The 23429-nt window shown below is 41.5% G+C and overlaps 2 protein-coding genes across 2 annotated transcripts in view; both read left to right on the top strand.

The window, feature by feature from the left end:
• LOC308094995 (uncharacterized protein) overlaps positions 1-23429 on the top strand; it is a 793896-nt gene that overhangs the window by 756836 nt on the left and 13631 nt on the right. Inside the window, exons 45-48 of the mRNA XM_080441835.1 lie at positions 8189-8305; positions 9086-9321; positions 9515-11300; positions 14295-14468. Coding sequence (XP_080297961.1) covers positions 8189-8305; positions 9086-9321; positions 9515-11300; positions 14295-14468 — 2313 coding nt within the window. The remainder of the gene's footprint in view (positions 1-8188; positions 8306-9085; positions 9322-9514; positions 11301-14294; positions 14469-23429) is intronic.
• Positions 20921-23429, top strand: part of LOC308095028 (neoverrucotoxin subunit beta-like) — a 75326-nt gene continuing 72817 nt past the window's right edge. The window contains exon 1 of the mRNA XM_080441943.1: positions 20921-20996. The gene's annotated coding sequence lies outside the window, so the exon portion shown is untranslated. The remainder of the gene's footprint in view (positions 20997-23429) is intronic.

The following is a 23429-nucleotide window of genomic DNA, read 5'->3' as shown; positions in this document are numbered from 1 at the left end:
ACATTTTTCGTTGTTTTGCTGTAGACCCGCTGGAACTCTCAAGAGCCCATGGGGGTCCCCAGACGATACTTTGAGAACCACTGCTCTAAAGATATGATAAAAAATATTATTAAATAAATCCTATCCAAAATATTATTAAATAAATCCTATCCAATATTACAATTGGGAGTCGCGCGCATGCCTGCCTGTTCGCCGTTCGCCGTGTGTCTGTGTCTGCCTCTGCCTCTGCCACGGGGTTGCCAGGTTTGGAACAGCCACTCAGCCACAGGGTTGCCAGGTTTCGCGCGACTAACAAGCAATGCACACACAATTCGTTTGCTTCTTGCACTTTGCTTTCGCTTTTTCTCCCTTGCACACAGTCAGTCGCGATAATGTCCATGTACTCCATTAATCTCAGAGTTAGACCACACTAGGTCTCCAGGGACCCCAAGGGGTCTGCGATTGTTTCGCAGGGGTCCGACATCCCAAGACTGTCAGGGGGTCCGCGGACGTTAATAACAATTCTTTACATACAGTTGCCAGGTTTAGCGAGAGAAACGAGCAACCAGGTTAATCAAAACAAACCGAAAATAAGCGAGCCCTTCAACCCGCCGTGTCGAGCTCTAGAGGTTCGGGCCTCCGATGTGCGGGCCAGGCTACTAGAGCCCCGTGCGCGGCTAGGGGTCAGGCCACCCGTAGGGCGCCCGAACCTCTAGTATTGTAGAATTGAAGAAAACAGAAGTATGTATTTATTTATTATGTTTGTAGTGTGGTGTTCCACTGTCTTTAGACTTTAGTTGAGGCATTCTGGACTTCATTCTCTCAACTTTATTTCTGTGTGCAGGCCATGCAGTCATGCCCTTTTATGGTGATTGGTGGGACATCTACCTATGCTAATTAGGATGCTAACTAGGATTGGTGCTGTGTCTACCTATGCTAATTAGAATCAACTTTCACACCCCTTCAGGTTAAGAGGATATGGATTCATAATTATAAGAACACCATTATGAACATTATGCTCTCTAAGAACATGTCCTGAATCTGACTAGACTTCTCTGAGGATTTTTCTTATGAAGAATGTTAACTCATTCACTGCCACTGTTGGCCTGAGGCTCACACCACCAATGACCAGTTGACGAGTGTGTGGTGTTTTCAATGGTTTACGCTAGAGGGCGCTGTTCCCTGTGAATCATGATGATGATGATGATGATGATGATGATGAAGAGCACAGCCAAAGATCACGTGATCACCAGTGGTGGAAATGGCGTTGCACGCATGGGAACGGCGTTCCTATAGCAACCGTTGCGGGGGAACGCTGTGAACACGTTTGGGAACGCTCTTCAGATCTAGGATGGCTGTACGACTCATCTGGCTGCACAACTTATCTTCTGCGATCGCTAGAGGAGCGCGCTGCGGTGCAGAAGGCAGAGCGGGGAACCTGTGGATGGACGGGGTTCTTCGTGGCGGGTATGTTGTGAGGAGGGGACAGCGGGTGCCAGCAGAGCGGAGAACTTGCAATGGAGGGGTTCTTCGTGGGGGGTGTGGTAGCACGTCTCCTGCGATCGCAAGTGGAGCGCTCTGTTGTAAACATGCAGCTATCTGTTGGACAATCTGGGAACTGCACTGGACGGCACGGCTGGGGTGAGAAGATGACATTGAGGGAGACTGCAAGAGGGACATTATCGAGCGGGACACTGCGCATGTGGGACCTGAGGTTATATTTTTGTGATAATGGTGGGTTAACCTGTGGGGCGATGGCTGCCATGGGGAGTGGTGTGGGGATGTTGTTTCACTCTCTGGTCTCTTGTATTTAATGTGAGTTTACTTTGTGGGTTATTGTTTCATTGGGGGTACACTGCCTTCTTTTATCCGTGTGGGCACTTCCGTTGGTAGTTGTCATATGTGCTTGATGGTACGGTGTAAAGCTTAGGGATAAGCATTAGGCTATCTTTGAGTATATTTTGGTGGCTCGGCGGGGGGGACATTGATCTGGGGGGGTGGTGTTATCGGTTGGTGAGCGTAATTCGACTGTATGCTGTCAGCTTCCACTGGGTGTGGGCTGTGTAATGTTTTATCCTGGAGTTTAAAGGGCTAACAGAGGGATCCTGCACGCTAATTGGCCTTGGGGAATACGTTTTCTGATATTTATTGTAATTCACCGTGTCGCTGTACTATGTGATCTTGGTTTTTGTATGTGCATTGTTCTGTATGATGTTGTTTGCTGTTTTAGTCTGCCTGAATGTTTTCTTTTTGTCCTGGTTGGTGTTCCAGTCGCTTTTCATGGGGGGCGGTTCTTTGTGGTTCTTTTGAAATATACGTGTTTGTGGAAGACGTTTAATGTCTCCCATGGGGGGTCTGATGTATATTTCATAAACATGGATGCAAATCTAAAGCCATGTGTTTGTACTCACAAGTAGCCTACAGACAGAAGAGTGGATTCAGGCAGAGAGGTGCCTGTTGGTCTGAGCTGGGTGGGGGTTACAATTAGCATTGCCTTTTGTTGTTTACCTGGGAGACAGAGGTTCTATGCATGTGTCTCCATCCCCCTTCCTGCCCCATATAGTTGCAAATGTTTTGTGCCGGGTGGGGGCTCACCTTTGAAGTCTGACACACCCATACCTGTACCTCCTCTTTCTCTGAATGTGCTATAAAGACCATACTGAAATGTGACTTAGTGTGTGTGCCTCTCCAGGCCGTGAGGCTGTGGAGATGGTTGGCTGTTTGTACTCTGAATAAACTGGAAGTAAGAAACCTCACTGACTAGTGAAGACTCAATTCATTCTACAACCCTTCATACTCACCACTGGAACAACAAACTAACTACAATATGGCGTTGTTGGCAACTACAAAAGTGCAGTATAACCTTTAAGTCTGTGGTTTTCAGATACCACAGTTCCCAAAGCGAATCCAGGCCATTTCCACCACTGGTGATCACAACAAAATGGAGCTGGTTTGGATTAGTATTATAGGATTTATAAAAATCTATTTTTCTTTGCTTTCTGTTGCTTTTTGGCGAAAACAAGCTGCATTCAATTGGCCACAACTATAAATTGGATTATTTCGGCGGTACAAATGTTTTTCTCCGATTCTATGAGACCCCTCTACGTCTTTTAAAGAGCCCTCTACGTCTATGAGACCCTCCTACGTCTTTTAAAGACCCCCCTACGTCTATGAGACCCTCCTACGTATTTTAAAGACCCCCCTATGTCTATGAGACCCTCCTACGTCTTTTAAAGTGATCGGCGGGTGGATCGTTGTGAAGAATAATATTCTATGATTTTTCAAAGGTTAGTGAAAACGCTAGCTATATACTGTACATAGCAATAGGAACCCCAATAGGGGTTCCCGTCCTGAAAGGTAATAGGGGTTTCCACCCAAAATGGTTTAAATATAGATATATTTTTTTAGTTATCAATATCAATGCTTTTATGTGACCTTGTTGAGGTGACTGTAATGGTCTCTCCTTTCTGTCACTCTCATGTCTCCAACTTGTTGACAATACAGAAGATAGGAATTGAACTGGTGTTAAACCAATCAGATACAATAGAACCACATTTATCTGAACCCTAACAGGTTGTTCAGGAGGTGATGCCTCAATTAGCTCCTTGTTACCAGTCTGGTTCAGCCAGGTCTCATTGAACATATTACATCTAGTTAGTGTTGTCGCTTAACCCTGCAAGACCCGGATATATTTCTACTTGCAAAAAAAATAATTCAACCTTTCATATGGTGTTGTAGGAGTACTTTGGAGAGGAAAATATAACGTTTAAAAAAAAAATGTTTTCCTAAGGTTTTATTGAAATGTTGTAATATTACAACATTGGGTCTAACGGGTAGCAGAATTTCCTATAGGCCATTTTTACTCACTGTCAGAATAACATGGCGAATGTCTATATACTTCACTAAAACAACTTATGGGTTCATTTATATGGTTATGGTTTATTATTTGGCCTCAGATCAGTATACATTATGAATAATATTTGGCCTCGGAACAGTACATTATGAATAATAACATCAATAAGCCATATTTTTATTTTTATTTATATTTTTATTTTAGTCGATGTTCACATCAATCTCTCCATTCATTACAATATCCAACACATCCCTTGCAGTGAAGCGAGCCTCTCTCCTTGCTTGTGGCATTCTGAAATTAAAATAAAGACATACCTTTAGTACATTAGTAGCACATCTCACTGCAGGTACATATTTCACAAGTCACACAATACTGTCTGGCCAACCTATTGTGCTTTGCTTATCCTCACAAAGGCTAAGCACCATCATCACTGATGGTGCTTAGCCTAACAAAGGGATTGAGGATGGCTGTAAGTGGGCAATCCCCAACACCCATCACATGAACAATGATGAGAGAGTCTTAACTGGGCGACTCCCATATGAACAATTACCATACACTGATTGCTAATCTCAACATTACCAAAATGTTTTGCTAAAACATTATAGCCAATGAAATGTTATACGCTAATGCAGTATATTTGTCTTAGAGTACAATTGGTTACAAAATACAAATGTGTGTGTGTGTGTGTGTGTGTGTGTGTGTGTGTGTGTGTGTGTATATATATATATATATATATATATATATATATATATATATATATATATATATATATATATATATATATATATATATATCTTTCACAATAACAACATATGTACATGTTCTAGACATTCTAATGATCACCAAAACAATTATTACAGACATTTTACTTACTTTTTTGTGAGGAATCCTGTCCAGTGAAAACTAGATTTTTCTTCCTTCAAGGATTTTCAAGTTGTGACGTTTCCTGCCTCTGTGGGGGGTATTTATATGCAAATATCCTGGCCAATGACATTGCAAGACTAAACAATAGGATCCAATGATGATGTTTAGGTGAAAAAATAACAAGAAAACAAATGATTTATACACTTTTTTTGATAAAATACAAATGTTGTATTATTACAACAGCAGGTCTTGCAGGGTTAAAGGCAACAACACTTGTGTTTGTTCACTTTTATATAGATATCAACTCTAAAACTTGCCGCACTACTCCTCCCACAGTTTTGCCGGCATGCCAAATCGACCGGCTTCATTGGGAATGGTGTGTTTGCATTTTGTTAAGCGATATGTTGCATAGTTGAATTGATAAATGTATTGGTGAATACAAATGTCCATTAACATGAATGGAAAAGGGTGACAGGTCCCATTCAAGTATTTTGTTCTCAGAAACTAAAGGCTACAGTTACCACAATTGGTAGAGAGGTTCACATTCCAGTGGCATATGCAGGAAAATCATGAGCTGTGATTGGTCTACTTTTGAGGGGACAGACATACTGGCCCTCATGTATCAACGCGGCGGTTACATGTCGGCTTTCCGACATGTCACCTTTCCGACGGTTACTAACCCTATACCTAACCCTAACCCTAACCCTAACCGCACACGGAAGCCACTAGTTGGAGTAGTGAGATGTCGGAATGGAAGGAGCACCCCCAACGCGGCGCAGACCAAATAATGGGCGTACGGCGAGATCACCGCAACTTTCGGCATTTATCAATATATCCTGACGTTGGCTTCATCCTACCGTACACTGAGATCTCACGTCTGGTCGATAGCAGTTGTTGACTTTGGCTGCGCCCGTTTATTCCATTCTAGACCTGCGGAGCAGCATTGTCTGACTGTCTGACAGGCATCTGGACACATAATCCACTCCAAAATGTGTATATCTACACTAATAAATAATCCCTGTGAAAATATATCATTTTATAAACTAATTTAAACAAACTGCTTTAACAGTCATTCGGTTAAGCTTGCAGATCTGGCTGCATTGGCTATTTAAAAATAGCAGATCTACAAGCTCACAACAGGTCGCATTGCGACCTGTTGTGAGCGTTGTGAGCTTGTAGATCTGCTATTTTCAAAATATACGAGCGCTTCTGCGAGAGAATTTTCGGGAGTCCCGACCTTCTTTTCATGGACAGTGAGGTCTACAAACTTACAGTAGCTTGTCCTATGTTATGGAGTTATGAGTTATAGAGAGTTATGTAAGCTACACAACCTGGCTGGGTTAAGGATATAAACCCGACGCTCCAATATTAATGTGGCGGCACGGGATCACTACATTCCGCCAGAGTCTCATGACTGCTTTATTTAGTGTAACTCGAACACGCACTGCTCGGTATGGGTTAAATAAATGGGTATACAAACGTATTCCATTCATGGCGATGTGATTGGTATCATAATATGTCATTCATGTAGGCTACAATCCTATCTATGTGACAACAAAGATTGTACCGCTACGGATTACATGAAAGACAAATGTGTGTGTGTGTGTGTGTGTGTGTGTGTGTGTGTGTGTGTGTGTGTGTGTGTGTGTGTGTGTGTGTGTGTGTGTGTGTGTGTGTGTGTGTGTGTGTGTGTGTGTGTGTGTGTGTGTGTGTGGCGAGGGGGGGAAACTCTTCCTTATTGGCTTTTCATGCTTTTTTTGGGTCGTATTCTGGTTCTTCATGTCGTGAAGTCGGGGCATTTTGTGAATATTTAAGGGCGTGTTATTTAAATGACACTTGTTTTCAGACGTGAGATTTATCAAAGCTCCAACCTGATGTACGCTAGAATTGGCTGTATAGGATCCTTTGATAAATGTGACTTCGACGTTGGTGTACGGCCGAATATATAGAAAACTAGAAAAAGTGCTCCTCGGAGCCCAGGTCTCCGCCAGGTCAGGTAGGTTATTGTGGCCTCCTGGTGGCGCTATAATAGGCCAATTTGAAAAGGGTGCCATTTCTTCCTCGGGCTAGTGGGAATGTGCGTGCATTCATGATTTGAGGCATTTTGTTGCAAAAATTTGTTTTGGTAAATTAGACCTGCTGGTGGCGCTATAACAGGCCAATGTGAAAAGGGTGGCATTTCTTCCTCGGCCTAGTGGAAATGTGCGTGCAAGTTTTCACGGAAATCGCACGCTGTGTTCATGATTTGAGACATTTTGTTCAAAACGGTCCAATCCTGCAAACTTTGGAAGCCAACCTTAGCCAATCAGGATGGAATATGAAATATCGTACAGATCCGTCTTGATCACATGACTATAGAGATACTGTGTACCGATTTGCGTGATGTTTGGATACAATCTATAGGAGTAAATGGGTTTTGCACAAAGCGGCCTCCTGGTGGCACTATAACGGGCACAGTTTCGCAGCGACCGGGCCAACGGTGCCGGAGATTAGCTGGTAACACACGGACAGGACACACGGACGGACACACGGACGGACGGACACGGCGTAAAACATACTCTCTCGCCATGCCTTTCAGCCTGGCGGAGACAATAATTTCCAAAAATGTATTTTACATAATTCGGCCTCCTGGTGGCACTTTAAAAAGCAGATGTGAAAAATGCAGTGCAGATGTTTTTCCTTGGCCTCTAGGGAGTGTGCATGCAAAGTTTCACGCAGATCGGTGCAGTTATAGTTAAAATTGCAAAGTGGCATTTCTTCCTCGGTGGGAATGTGCATGTGCAATTTTATGGAAATGGCAAGCTGCGTTCATGATTTGAGGCAGTTTGTTCAAAACGGACCAATCCTTCAAACTTTGGAAGGCAACCTTGGGCAGAGGTTCTGAATTGGCATCCAGGGAGTGGGTGTGCACAGTTTGGCAGCGACCGGGCTAACGATGCCGGAGATTAGCTGGTAACACACGGACAGGAGTGGACCCAATCTTGCAAACTTTGGAAGCCAACCTTAGCCAATGAGGATGGAATATGGGAAAGCGGACAGATCCGGGTTGATCACATGACTATAGAGATACTGTGTAGCGATTTGCATGACGTTTGGTTAAAAGCTGTAGGAGTAATGGGAATAAATGGGTTTTGCACTAATCGGCCTCCTGGTGGCGCTATGACAGGCCCATGTGGGGCAGAGGTTCTGAATTGGCATCCAGGGAGTGGGTGTGCACAGTTTGGCAGTGACCGGGCTAACGGTGCCGGAGATTAGCTGGTAACACACGGACAGGAGTGGACACACGGACGGACGGACAGACAGGGGGCAAAGCATACTCTCTCGCCAGGCCGAAACAAATATAAGCCGTTTTTTACGCTCCGTTGATAAATGAGGGCCACTGTACAGAAGACCCTGTTCTGCAGCCACACTATGATTATTACTAGTAATATCTGAGCAGTAAACTGTATTTCAACTCAAATGATAATTTCATAAACATTTGTGTGATTCCAGAAGTCTTCACCACAGACCAGAGTCTCCAACACCCAGCTGTTTGTCTATGAAGAGTGACTGGTCAATGGATTTCCCTCCTTTGAACTTCAGTAATGAACCTGGACCTTCAAACTCAAAGTAAGATCACTGACCTCTGGGAACTTTAACTGGAAAGACAAAAAGAATGAATCCACAACTAAATGGTTAAATACTGTATATAAACTATTTTGTCTTTGGTTGTACTAATAAACAGAAGGGAACAAAAAGTGTGGCTTTCAGTAATTTGATAGGTTTTTGTGTCAAATAGATGTTTAAAAGCTAATCAAGGATCTCTACTACAAACACCCTGTCACCTTTGCCCTTTAAAAAAGTCGGGTGACATATTTGTCCATGCTTTTGTCATCTTGTTGAGGTAACAGTCTCTCCTGCCTGTCAGAAATCACTCTCATGTCTCCATCTTGTTGACAATACAGCAGCTAGGATTTGAACTGGTGCCAAGTCAAGAATATAGGAAAACCCACCACTCCCAATAGTATTTTTTTTATTAAAGCAAAAACTACTATTACAACTAGTTAGAGTTTAAAGTAGACTACACAGAAAATTAACACAATTGGATACTTTTGTTTAGAGTAGCCAGTTATTTTCTTTACTGCTGTTGTATCCTACTGGCTCATCTGCCAGTGAGGACAAAAATGTATCTCTGAATCAGAAAACAAATATACAAATGCACATTTTAAATCTTTATGATTTATGAATGAAATGTTTATGAATATACCATAGTAGTTCCATGAAGTGGACATTATTATTGAACATCAACACAATGCAGTGTGAACATATCAATGATGTTATATGTCATATTACATTATATGTAGATATTAAAGACTATTATTTAGTAATACATTGTCTTCATCTTCACAGAGAGAGGAAGAGGAGTGGTTGTGTTGTGACAGAGCAGGCGTCCAGGTGTTCAGTGTGTGAGGAGGTTCTGACAGATCCAGTCTCTACCAGCTGTGGACACTGGTTCTGCAGACAGTGCATCACCTCATACTGGGACCAGTCTGCTCCAACAGGACACTATGGCTGTCCCCAGTGTGGACATACATTCAGAAACACACCTGGACTGAAGACACCCAGTCAAACCACACCTGGACAAAGTAAGACTGGACAGAATTTGCACTAATTAAAATGGCATGTTAATAAATGGAATGCTTAAATTGCAGAAATCATAGTCAGACTAAATGTTCAAATTAGTGTCTGTATCAATATCTAAGTGCAAATAATGAAGCTAAACAAGCTAAACAACTATCAACTATCAACTTTAAATCACATGTGTTTTTCTCATTTCAGATGTCAGTCTGCTGGTTGATTTGAACGATTATAAGAGCAGTTTGAACAGTCTTGATGATGTGAAAGACCACATGACAGAAGAGTCTGGAACCTCCCTCACCAGCACCTACACAGAGCTCTACATCACAGAGGGAGAGAGTGAAGGGGTTAATAGCCAACATGAGGTGATACAGCTTGAGACAGTTTCCAACATGAAGACCTTCCATGACACACCAATCAACTGCTGTGACATCTTTAAACCCCTCCCTGGCAGAATGACACCCATCAGAAGAGTTCTGACCAAGGGCATCGCTGGCATTGGAAAAACATTCTCTGTGCGTAAGTTCACTCTGGACTGGGCAAAGGGTTTGGAAAATCAAGATATAAATCTCCTGGTTCCCTTTTCATTCCGGGAGCTGAACTTGGTCAGAGATGAGCAGTACAGTCTTCTCACGCTGATCCATGAATTCCACCCAACATTAAAGAAGGTCACAGCAGAGCAGCTCGCTGTCTGGAAAGTTGGCTTCATCTTTGATGGTCTGGATGAAAGCAGGTTTCCATTGTTCCAAAAAAAACAAAAAAACAATGACATTGTTTCTGATGTCACAGTGACATCATCAGTGGATGCTCTGTTAACAAACCTCATCGAGGGGAATCTGCTCCCCTCAGCTCTCCTCTGGATAACCACCAGACCTGCAGCAGCCAATCAGATCCCTCCTGCATGTGTTGACATGGTGACAGAAGTGCGAGGGTTCACAGACCCACAGAAGGAGAAGTACTTTAGGAACAGATTCAGTGATGAGAAACAGGCCAGCACAGTCATCTCACACATGAAGACATCAAGGAGCCTCCACATCCTGTGTCACATCCCACTATTATGTTGGATCATTGCTACCGTTCTGCTGGACATGTTGAGGACACACACGATAGGACAGCTGCCCAAGACCCTGACTGAGATGTGCTGCCACTTCCTGTTGGTTCAGACAAAGAGGAAGAAGAAGAAGTATGATGAGACACATGAGGTGAATCAACAGCAGCTCATGGAGACTGACAGGGAAGTTCTCCTGAAGCTGGGCAGGCTGGCATTTGAACATCTGGAGAAAGGTAGCATCCTGTTCTACCAAGAAGACCTGGAAGAGTGTGGTCTTGATGTGAAAGATGCCTCACTGTACTCAGGAGTGTGCACAGAGATCTTCAAAAGAGAGGGTGTGCTCTTCCAGAAAACGGTCTACAGCTTTGTTCATCTGAGCATCCAGGAGTTTCTAGCCGCAGTCTACCTGCTCCATTGTTTCTCAAAGAAGAACAAGAAGGTACTCTATACATTCCTGGAACGTAAGTATTACTCCATCTCCCTCTCCGACTTCCTGGAAGCTGCTATGAAAAAAGCCCTGAAGAGTAAAAATGGCCACCTGGACTTACTTGTTCGGTTTCTTCATGGCCTCTCACTGAAGTCCAACCAGAGTCTGTTAGGAGGCCTGCTGGGTCAGACAGGGAACAGTCCAAAGAGCATCCAGAAAGCCATCAAGAACCTAAAGAGCATGATAAACACTGATGATATCTCTCCTGACAGATGTATCAATATCTTCCACTGTTTGATGGAGATGAACGACAACTCATTACATCAGGAGATCAAACAGTACCTGAACGGATCAAAGGAGAAACTGTCTGACAGCCAGTGTTCAGCTCTGGTCGCCATGCTGCTGATGTCTGAGGAGGTTCTGGATGAGTTAGACCTGGACAAATACAACACATCAGAGGGGGGGCGAAGGAGACTGATCCCAGCTGTGAGGAACTGCAGAAAGGCTCGGTTAGTAGTCAAGTGAATAGAAACATCCTAGAGTTAATCTGCCATTACAGTTAAAACTATAATTAGAAATGAAGGTTGACATAAAAGTTCCAACAATACTGTCTGTGTCTCAAATAGTGACTAGTGGTATTGTGTGTATGTGCAAATAAAGGCCAGTCCACAATAAAGCAGTCTAAAAGCCCTGCTGGTTACCCCCACCAGACCAGTGGTTTGAACCAGTGGCGCCGGCTTTAGTGCGCGACCATGGGGGCTGAACTTGACCTAGACCAGACCTGGGGTCTTGCTGAGGCTGGCAGGTGCAGCAAAATGTAGGGTCTTCTGTATGAATCTCTTCTTGGCTGGAGGAGGCTTCGTCATCTTGCTGTGTATATTATAATAATGAGTGCGTTCTAGCCACTCTCTCTGCTAATTTTATACTATACCTGCCAGGTGAAAACAAAGCCCATACATTTGCATGCCTATGGGAGCGTGCCCCACCAATGAAATGGTTGCAATAGAAGCCCCATTGCCCCAATGAGGGACAGGTTGTCAGCCCAGGTTCTGTGTTGTATTTTTGTTTCTATTAATTAATTATTTTCATTTTAGTTTGATATAAAAGCCCTTTACATAGACACCCACACATAAGTAGGCTATACTTAAAATAATCAGACAACTTGTCTTAAAATCATTTAAAATAATGGCAGTAAAATGGGATCTATCAGCCAGCCAAGTTATATATGCCAGTGGTTTTCAACCATTTTCATGCCAAGGACCCCTACATTGCTGGCTTACTATACTTGTTTCTTTTTTGCTATATTTTAATCTGATATTCATCTCATTGTTTGTGATTTCAACAGTGCAAAAAAGAAATTGTTCTGTTTTTTAACATATTCGAAATAAACATGACAAACAAACAAACAAACTTTATTTATAGCATGACAATTAAAACCACCCTAAACAAAGACATTTGAGCTGCATGCATTCCTGTCATGAAAGGTGTTATTTTCATTTCATTTTAGTTATAGAGGGCCATTATAATTTATAAGGAATGTAAAATAAACTTTACAGTCAAAGCAATCAAACTCAAAGAATTAGAAGAAACAAGAAACAAGAAGAATTAGGTTTATTGTTAATTTGTCACATTAGGTTTACAACAGCAAGGTGATGCTAGCAGCCACACATCAACATCAAACTATACAGAGCAGAGAGCAGGTTTACAAGGGCTACAAGGGCTCGATGGTTGGGTGGGGTTGTTACATTCCTACATTGTTCTATAGGTGTTAACGGCCGGCGCGTTGAACGCGTCTCTCTCGCGGCCGTCGCGGGCACTCAGTGAGCTGCTATAGTCATGGAAATGAAATTGGGCCCCGATCTCTGGGGGCTCATCAGTTGAGCAAGGGGGTTGGGGACCCAAGACCCCCACCCTATTGGCGCCCCTGGTTTGAACCCACTGACATTGCCATCCTCTCAGTAGTGGAAAAATTAAAATTAAAAAAGAATAATAAACAAGAACGAAATGACAAAAGTCATATTCTACCAGGTGTGTGTGTGTGTGTGTGTGTGTGTGTGTGTGTGTGTGTGTGTGTGTGTGTGTGTGTGTGTGTGTGTGTGTGTGTGTGTGTGTGTGTGTGTGTGTGTGTGTGTGTGTGTGCGTGTGTGTGTGTGTTGTTTTCATAGACCTGATCACTTGTTTTTCGGATTGCTTGTTTCTCGCCAAACCTGGCAACATTCAATATGCGTCGGTAAACGCTAGTAATGTTTTTTATATAAGTGGTGGCAACATTTTTAGAGACCACACAGGTCTTCCCAACAATAGCGAAGATTGAAGTCAGTGTGAACATGGCCAAATAATAACTTAATAGCCAAACTAGGTCTAATGAAGCACGCTAGCATTTAGGCTAACTGTGTTGCCTGAGGCAGCAGTGCAACTTGCACTGTCTGCAACTGTTGCAGTGTGAATGAGGGGAGCATAGGGCGGTTACTGCGGAGGACGGGCCGTCTCCCTATTGGCTTAAAGGAGTGAAGGACAGCCAGGACAGCCAATGACGAATAGGTGTCGCTTATGTGTCGCTAGGTGTCGCGGATGACGATGTCTCTGTCTCTCTGTAGACCCGGCGCTCTTCGAGCACCTGGTAAAAAAGTGATCCAACAGATATGGCCATATATGGAGATCTCTGTCTGTCAGTCCATGTCCTTTTTATGGGACACTGTGCCTATGTCCCACATGTGCAGTAGGGTGGGCCTAGCGGCGGTGGCTAAAATGTTCCTGAATAAAAATAATGTAGTTTTATATTAACTGTACAACATGAAGTACATTGAAGGTGGGGAAAGAAGCCTAGGTATTAGCCAGAGCACTGATCAATAGTCTGTGGCAAGTTTGGAGGCAAGTGGAGTGATCGTGTGCTGACCAACCCGGGACGTACACCACAGTGTGGGCATTTTAATTAAAGTAGTAGGATATTGGATTAAGGTTCAGGAATGTCACAAATACAAAAAACTAAAATCTCCATGAATTCAAGGTTTAGTTGATTTTGGGGTGAAATATTCCTTTAATGGAAGACAAAACTATGTTAGTATGCTCAGCATACTGTAGGTGAAGTGCACACATGTAACATGAAAGTAACCAACATCAATTCGACTCATCCAATCGCCGACAGACGACCCCAACCTTAATACACACAGAACAACAGGAGAACTCAAGTCCTCAAACTATTCATATGTGTCCTCTTTATGAGTTATTCTACCATGAAAACAGACCATACCATATGAGAAACGGACCATACCATTAGTGAAGGGGTGTACAGAGCATGGCTTTTTAAACAGTGAGCTTGGTTACTCAGATTACTTACATTACATTAACTTTCCATCTGTTGTTTTCTTCCCTGTTCTCTGATCATACTTAAACTGTTTATGTCCGTATAACTAGATACAGTAGGAGATCTCTTAGTTAGCTTCCATGACAGTGAACTAGGTGTAATTTGTTTTGATAGTCTCTTATTTAATCTGTATTTACAGACTTGTTGGCTGTAACCTCAGACAGACAGAGGTTGAAGTTGTGGCTTCAGCTCTCAGCTCTAATCCTTCCCATTTGAGAGAATTGGACCTCAGCAAAAACAACCTGGACTCAGGACTACTGGAACTGCTCTTAGCTGGACTGAAGAGTGTGCACTGTAGACTGAAAATTCTAAGGTAATATACATTTTCCCGATTTATTTTAATTAGGGATGTGCGCAGATATAGACTTCCTATGAAACATCTTTCTGAACTCTGAATTCCTAATATTCACCATTGTGATGTAGAAAACATTTGGGGTTGATAAACTCATTGATATAGTTTATTATTTGGTCTAAAGTTTAAAAAGGATCAAATAACTCAAGCAAGACCTGACAAAGACCTATGATACACAGAGAGCAGGAACATCCTCAAAAATGTAAAATTACATTCATGAGAAACATTAGGATAGCCTTGTTCAATCGTAGCAATTTTCAGATGATCTTGCAATGTACTTAAAGACATTTCTCATTTTATTTTGAAGGATCAGTCTGAAACGGAAGCCTATTTGTGTCTCAACTAATCACAAGTACAGTACTTGAGTAAATGTATTTAGTTACTTTACACCACTGGAAGCCTGTTCATGTAACTACATTTCTTATTTCTAAACTAAAATGTTTTCAGATACATATTTTAGTGTACTCTTTAAGTTGAATGAGTAATACACTGTCTGGATGTCATCTTGAATGAGATTCAAAATGGCGTAGCGCTGTATAATTTAAATCAGGTGTGTTTGGAGGAACATGCAGCTATGGGGATCACACAGGTGAATGAAATCAAGATTAATATTTATGCACAAGTTATTGCTTATGTCAGGAAGTAATTCAAATTGGCCTTTTAGGGACTTTTGACATAAGAATACACTCAGGTCATTTGCCAAGTTTGACGTTGGTCCGTCGGACAGTTCACAAGATACCTGAACTACAGACGTACTTAAAATAAATACATACATACATACAGAGATTTTGTGCGTTTATTTTATGCCCATATATGGGGATCCCTAATGTCATCAGTATATTATGATCTATATTGAGTGTTTGATGGTAGTAACAGCCTTGTATGTGTGTGTGAGCTGAACTTCAGAATCTTAAGAATCTGTCTTTCTTTTCTTTCTTGTTTTATTGTATTTTTGTTGTATTTTCTTTCTTTCTTTCTTTCTTTTTTCCTTTCCACCTCTTGGGTCACTAGTCCAAAACCCTGACAGTCCATCACACCAGGTCCAGTTTCTCAATCCAGGAATAATGTATATTATAACGTGTTTTATTTTTTCTTTTTTTTTTCTTTTTTTTTCATCTGGTGTTTCATTCTTCATTCAGACTGGCTGGCTGCACCCACAGGAGACAGTGAGCACCCACTGGGAATGCGCTGGTCGTTCGGTTAAAATGCTTTATAACATGTGCACTGTTACCTGGTGGTCTTATACCACGTAATTCTGTCATTCAAACTCTCTCTCTGTAATCTTCAATGTCTAATTATTAATTCCTTAACTAATGCTAGTTGTTATCATCCGCCAATAATCCAATTGTACAACTTGAAATGTAGATTATTCACTCTGTTTGTCTTTGTCTTTTCCCGCCTCTCTCTCTCCCCGTCTCTCAAAGCCGTAGAGAGATAGAGAGGGAGAGAGAGAGGGCGAGTGAGAGAGGTTAGCGCCTGTCCAAAAAGCTCTTATCTCACAGTAAACACTCTAGTCTCTTCATTAAGGGGTTAAACTTGGTCACGTAGCTGTTTGTGGTGCTGGGTGCACTGATATGTGAACACATTTATAACGTTACATGCCAATTAAGTATAACCAAGGCAAGGGTGATTATCGGGGCCTGTCCCTCCCAGTGAATCTAGCTACTCAGGCTACAGACACACACTGTCTGCTTGCAAAAAGAGCAAAGTTTGGATGACTTTGTTTGATGGGAAAGTGTTGTGATGGAGAAATCACATCCAATATAAACACCTGGATGTGAATCGCCCATGTTACCTCGTATGCTGCTGCCCGCTGCCTCTGTGATCAGTTTTTTTGAAGAAATAATCCAGCGTTTACTTAGAGTTGAGAACATGGAGAATGCAGGCCAGAATGGGCCCTAGGCAAAGCCTGATTTTATTTTATTTTATTTGTCTCTGCCATATATTATAATATATGGCATATATATGGTATATAATATATGGTATCATTTGTTTTGATACTCTCTGATTTAATCTGTATTTACAGACTTGTTGGCTGTAACCTCAGACAGACAGAGGTTGAAGTTGTGGCTTCAGCTCTCAGCTCTAATCCTTCCCATTTGAGAGAATTGGACCTCAGCGAAAACAACCTGGACTCAGGACTACTGGATCTGCTCTCTGCTGGACTGAAGAGTCTGCACATTCTAAGGTAAGATACATTTACCAGATGTATTTTGATCACTTCTGTTTTATTAAATACTGTATTTGTCACAGTCTCAGACTGTGCCTGTCTAGGTGTTGTATTTCTATGTTGTGTTCTAGTCATTCTGGTTCTATGTTGTCTTCTCCAGCTGTATCTCATGTGTAATCAGCCCTCATGTGTATATTAGTCTTGTTCCCCAGTCAGTGCTTGTCGGATCATTGTTTGTGTCACATCCTCTGTCTGTATGTTAGTCTTTAATAAAATCCCAATCTTGGGTTTGAACACTCTCTGCCTGGCTGTCTGCATTTGGGTCCTCACCACACCACCAGATCGTGACAGTATTATGTGAATATAATATGAATGCTGTGGTGAGAATGTATTAACCCTTTCAGACCGAGAACTTATCTGTGTCATTTTAAGATTTCTTTGGACTATTCAAAAATAGCAGATCTACAAGTTCATAGCGCGGCACCGAGTGCCACGCTATGAGCTTGTATATCTGCTATTTTTTGAAAGATCATGACAATTTGTGCGAATATTTGAATATATATATTTTTTAAAGGGAACATTTGTAACTCAAATCTTTGCTTCTGGGGGGTCCCTGGAACAAAACTATTTTGAGATGGGGGTCCGCGGCCAAATACATATCATTTTGGGGGTCCTTGACATGAAAAAAGTTTGAGAACCACTGATTATAGCAACATACGTTTTTTCAAAAAAATGTTTTTAGAACAGATTTGTAGAATCCCCCAGAAGCAAAGATTTGAGTTACAAATGTTTGCTTTAAAAATATTATATTCAAAGATTTGCACACATTTTCATGATTTTTCAAAAATAGTAGATCTACAAGCTCATAGCGCGTGCTGCGCTATGAGCTTGTAGATCTGCTATTTTTGAATAGCCAAAAGAAATCTGAAAATGACACAGATTCTCTCCCTGTCTAAATGGGTTAATATGATTGATATCATGGGAACCCAAGCCTATCTCCATATCCTTCATGCTGAGATACAAAATTACACTATCTCTTAGTTAACTTCCATGACAGTGAACTAGGTATAATTTGTTTTGATAGTCTCTTATTTAATCTGTATTTACAGACTTGTTGGCTGTAACCTCAGACAGACAGAGGTTGAAGTTGTGGCTTCAGCTCTCAGCTCTAATCCTTCACATTTGAGAGAATTGGACCTCAGCAAAAACAACCTGCAGCGCTCAGGACCTCTGCTCTTAGCTGGACTGAAGAGTCTGCACTGTAGACTGGAAATTCTAAGGTAATAAACATTTACCCGGTTTATTTTAATTAGGGGTGTGCACAGATATTGGGTTAACCTACTAAACGGGGCTAACCCTACTGTTAAAAAGTTGTGCAGGTACAAAGGTGATCTCGATGAGCATGTGGTATTTTTCTCCTTCCTATGAAACATCTGTCTGAACTCTGTAGATCTGAATTCCTAATACTCTCCATATTGTGATGGAGAAAACATTTGGGGTTGATAAACTCATTGATATAGTTTATTATTTGGTACTCTAAAGTTTAAAAAGGATCAAATAACTCAAGACCTGACAAATACCTATGAGACACAGAGAGCAGGAACATCCTCAAACATTTAAAATGACATTCATGAGAAACATTGGGATAGCCTTGTTCAATCGTAGCAATTTTCAGATGATCTTGCAATGTACTTAAAGACATTTCTCATTTTATTTTGAAGGATCAGTCTGAAACGGAAGCCTATTTGTGTCTCAACTAATCACAAGTACAGTACTTGAGTAAATGTATTTAGTTACTTTACACCACTGGAAGCCTGTTCATGTAACTACATTTCTTATTTCTAAACTAAAATGTTTTCAGATACATATTTTAGTGTACTCTTTAAGTTTAAAATGAGTAATACACTGTCTGGACGTCATCTTGAATGAGATTCAAAATGGCGTAGCGCTGTATAATTTAAATCAGGTGTGTTTGGAGGAACATGCAGCTATGGGGATCACACAGGTGAATGAAATCAAGATTCATATTTATGCACACGTTCTTGCTTATGTCAGGAAGTAATTAAAATTGGCCTTTTAGGGACTTTTGACATAAGAATACACTCAGGTCATTTGCCAAGTTTGACGTTGGTCTGTCGGACAGTTCTCAAATACCTGAACTACAGACGTACTTAAAATAAATACATACAGAGATTTTTTGCATTTATTTAATGCCCATATATGGGGATCCCTAATGTCATCAGTATATTATGATCTATATTGAGTGTTTGATGGTAGTAACAGCCTTATGTGTGTGTGAGCTGAACTTCAGAATCCTAAGAATCTGTCTTTGTTTTCTTTCTTATTTCATTGTATTCTTGTTGTATTTTCTTTCTTTCTTTCTTTTTTCCTTTCCACCTCTTGGGTCACTAGTCCAAAACCCTGACAGTCCATTACAGCAAGGTCCAGTTTCTCAATCCAGGAATAATGTATATTATAACGTGTTTTGTTTTATTCTTTATTTTTCTTTTTTTTTCATCTGGTGTTTCATTCTTCATTCAGACTGGCTGGCTGCACCCACAGGAGACAGTGAGCACCCACTGGGAATGCGCTGGTCGTTCGGTTAAAATGCTTTATAACATGTGCACTGATACCTGGTGGTCTTATACCACATAATTCTGTCATTCAAACTCTCTCTCTGTAATCTTCAATGTCTAATTATTAACTCCTTAACTATTAATGCCAGTTATCATCCGCCAATAATCCAATTGTACAACTTGAAATGTAGATTATTCACTCTGTTTGTCTTTGTCTTTTCCCGCCTCTCTCTCTCCCCGTCTCTCAAAGCCGTAGAGAGATAGAGAGGGAGAGAGAGAGGGCGAGTGAGAGAGGTTAGTGCCTGTCCAAAAAGCTCTCATCTCACAGTAAACACTCTAGTCTCTTCATTAAGGGGTTAAACTTGGTCACGTAGCTGTTTGTGGTGCTGGGTGCCCTGATATGTGAACACATTTATAACGTTACATGCCAATGAAGTATTACCAAGGCAAGGGTGATTATCGGGGCCTGTCCCTCCCAGTGAATCTAGCTACTCAGGCTACAGACACACACTATCTGCTTGCAAAAAGAGCAAAGTTTGGATGACTTTGTTTGATGGGAAAGCGTTGTGATGGCGAAATCACATCCAATATAAACACCTGGATGTGAATCACCCATGTTACCTCGTAGGCTGCTGCCCGCTGCCTCTGTGATACGTTTTTTTGAAGAAATTATCTAGTGTTTACTTTGAGTTGAGAACATGGAGAATGCAGGCCAGAATGGGCCCTAGGCAAAGCCTGATTTTATTTTATTGTATTTGTCTCTGCCATATATTATAATATGGCATATATATGGTATATAATATATGGTATAATTTGTTTTGATAGTCTCTTATTTATCTGTATTTACAGACTTGTTGGCTGTAACCTCAGACAGACAGAGGTTGAAGTTGTGGCTTCAGCTCTCAGCTCTAATTGTTCTCATTTGAGAGAATTGGACCTCAGCGAAAACAACCTGCAGGAATCAGGACTACTGGATCTGCTCTCTGCTGGACTGAAGAGTCTGCACATTCTAAGGTAAGATACATTTACCAGATGTATTTTGATCACTTCTGTTTTATTAAATACTGTATTATGTGAATATATTATGAATGCTGTGTTGAGAATGTATTAATAAGAATGATATCATGGGAACCCAAGCCTACCTCCATGTCCTGCCATGCTGAGATACAAAATTACACTATCGTTGTTGGATGTATTTTGTCAGATCTTCATCATCTTCTCGTTTTGATTATTTATATTGATATTAATGGGTGCAAGCGTCCATTGCAGTAATAGGGATTTCACTAGATGACCACCCTTAAAAAGTTACCATATGAGAAATGGACCATACCATTAGTGAAGGGGTGTACAGAGGATGGCTTTTTAAACAGTGAGCTTGGTTACTCAGATTTACTTACATTACATTAACTTTTCATCTGTTGTTTACTTTCTTGTTCTCTGATCATACTTAAACTGTTTATGTCTGTATAACTAGATACAGTAGGAGATCTCTTAGTTAACTTCCATGACAGTGAACTAGGTATAATTTGTGGGGCAATTTGTCTCTTATTTAATCTGTATTTACAGACTTGTTGGCTGTAACCTCAGACAGACAGAGGTTGAAGTTGTGGCTTCAGCTCTCAGCTCTAATCCTTCTCATTTGAGAGAATTGGACCTCAGCGAAAACAACCTGCAGGAATCAGGACTACTGGATCTGCTCTTAGCTGGACTGAAGAGTGTGCACTGTAGACTGGAAATTCTAAGGTAATATGCATTTACCTCATTTATTTTAATTAGGGGTGCGCGCAGATATTCGGTTAACCTACTAAACGGGGCTGCCCCTACTGTTAAAAAGTTGTGCAGGTACAAAGGTGATATCGATGAGCATGTGGTATTTTTCTCCATCTTTCTGAACTCTGTAGATCTGAATTCCTAATAGTCACCATTGTGATGGAGAAAACATTTGGGGTTGATGAACTCATTGATATAATTTGGTCTAAAGTTTAAAAAGGATCAAATAACTCAAGCAAGACCTGACAAAGACCTATGAGGCACAGAGAGTAGGAACATCCTCAAACATTTAAAATTACATTCATGAGAAACATTAGGATAGCCTTGTTCATTCGTAGCAATTTTCAGATGATCTTGCAATGTACTTAAAGACATTTCTCATTTTATTTTGAAGCATCAGTCTGAAACGGAAGCCTATTTGTGTCTCAACTAATCACAAGTACAGAATTGTACTTAAGTACAGTACTTGAGTAAATGTATTTAGTTACTTTACACCACTGGAAGCCTGTTCATGTAGCTACATTTCTTATTTCTAACCTAAAATGTTTTCAGATACATATTTTATCTTTAAGATTAAAATGAGTAATACACTGTCTGGACGTCATCTTGAATGAGATTCAAAGTAAGGCTGTATAATTTAAATCAGGTGTGTTTGGAGGAACATGCAGCTATGGGGATCACACAGGTGATTGAAATTTCATATTGTGAAGACTGAACCAAACCAACACTCGGAGACAGTATTTGCGAAGGCCTCACAGGGCGTTTTATTAGGGAATATGGCACGTCCACAGGGGGGAAACCCCTGGTGCCGTTTGGTAATACGTTTCAAATCATAAATTAAACAAGGCAAACTTTTCACCCCTTCGGGTTCTGTGTCAGTAATTGACAATACGTTTCTCCTTCACGCCCTCTGTGTGGGATTCCAGTCCATGAACTGTCTATTTACACAACGTCAGGTCCTAGGTTGCCGCCTGTGCACCTGTCTGGTCAACGTGGAGAGTCAGGCCATACTGAGATAGAGACGGTGCTTTTGGTCTGTCTGTGCGCTCCTAGCCTGGGCACCATTCCTTTTCGGGTATATGATCCGGTCGGGAGCGGAAGTAAAAAAAATTAAAAGTGGCCGGATGGGCAGAACCGGAAAGACGTCTCACCCCAAAATAGGTCCGTCCTATAAAATCCTTGATGCGGCATAGTTTAGCTTATTTTTTAAAATGTAAATGTGCGTGCACTATCCGGAGACTATTTAGCGTCTGTATTATCCCACGGGGAAATTCTATTCCATTTAAATAGGGATTGGGGAACCAAAACAAAGCGGCAACGCAAAACCGGATGGGCAGAATCCGGAAAGAGGATTCTTTTTTTTTTTTTTTTTTTTAGTAGGCGTGGCCTAGACCGGATCATATGGGTCTTTAGTAACAGAGACCAGGCTTTCCTCCGAGGTGGAAAGACTGGTGATGCGAGGTTAGTGCGCTCCCCAGCTGAGCAACGCAGGTGCGCTCACTTCAGGTTGATTCCACAGAAAGACTGGCAGGTAGCGCCCGTCAATGACGCAGCCCAGCTGGGGGCGGGGCCTGGCTGGCCGCGCACCGCCTCTGTCCCACTGACTCTCCCCGTTGAGGTGCTTACCTGACAGGCGGTTGCCTAGCGACACTCCACAATATGTATGCACAAGTTCTTGCTTAAGTCAGGAAGTAATTCAAATTGGCCTTTTAGGGACTTTTGACATAAGAATACACTCAGGTAATTTGTCAAGTTTGACGTTGGTCTGTCGGACAGTTCTCAAGATACCTGAACTACAGACGTAAAATAAATACATACATACGTACAGAGATTGTGTGCATTTATTTTGTGCCCATATATGGAGATCTCTGTACCTGTCTGTACTTGTCCCTTTTATGCCCATATAGTGGAGCGGCGAAATGCTTTTTTCTGGCAGAATCTTTCAGTTGATGATACAAGCGTGAAAATTGGCATGAGCAGTCTCCATGGGTCACTTGACAAGAAAATTGTCTGAGACATTTGTAATTTCAAGATGGCGGCCATTTTTCAAGATGGCCGACACTTTAGTGGAGCATTTAAGTTATATAATGGTTCATTTGGTGATACAAGCATGAACATTGGCATGAGCAGTCTCTGTGGGTCACTTGACAATAAGCCACCCACAGCTACTTGAAATTTCAAGATGGCGGCCATTTTCCAAGATGGCCACCACCTTAGTGGAGCAGTTAAGGTTAAGAAATCATTTAGTTGGTGATACAAGCATGAAAATTGCCATGAGCCGTCTCAAAAGGTCATTTGACAAGAAACCGCCCACAGCCACTTGAAATGTCAAAATGACTGCCGTCCGCCATGTGGATCTTTAAATGATACCTTTTCTCATAGAAATGTATTGGGTTCCTCAAAAAG

The sequence above is a fragment of the Gymnoscopelus braueri genome (genome assembly GCF_963280865.1).
Source record: "Gymnoscopelus braueri genome assembly, chromosome: 11".
Taxonomy (NCBI): domain Eukaryota; kingdom Metazoa; phylum Chordata; class Actinopteri; order Myctophiformes; family Myctophidae; genus Gymnoscopelus; species Gymnoscopelus braueri.
Note: the sequence above shows the minus strand (reverse complement) of the source record. Positions and strands in the feature narration are given on the sequence as shown.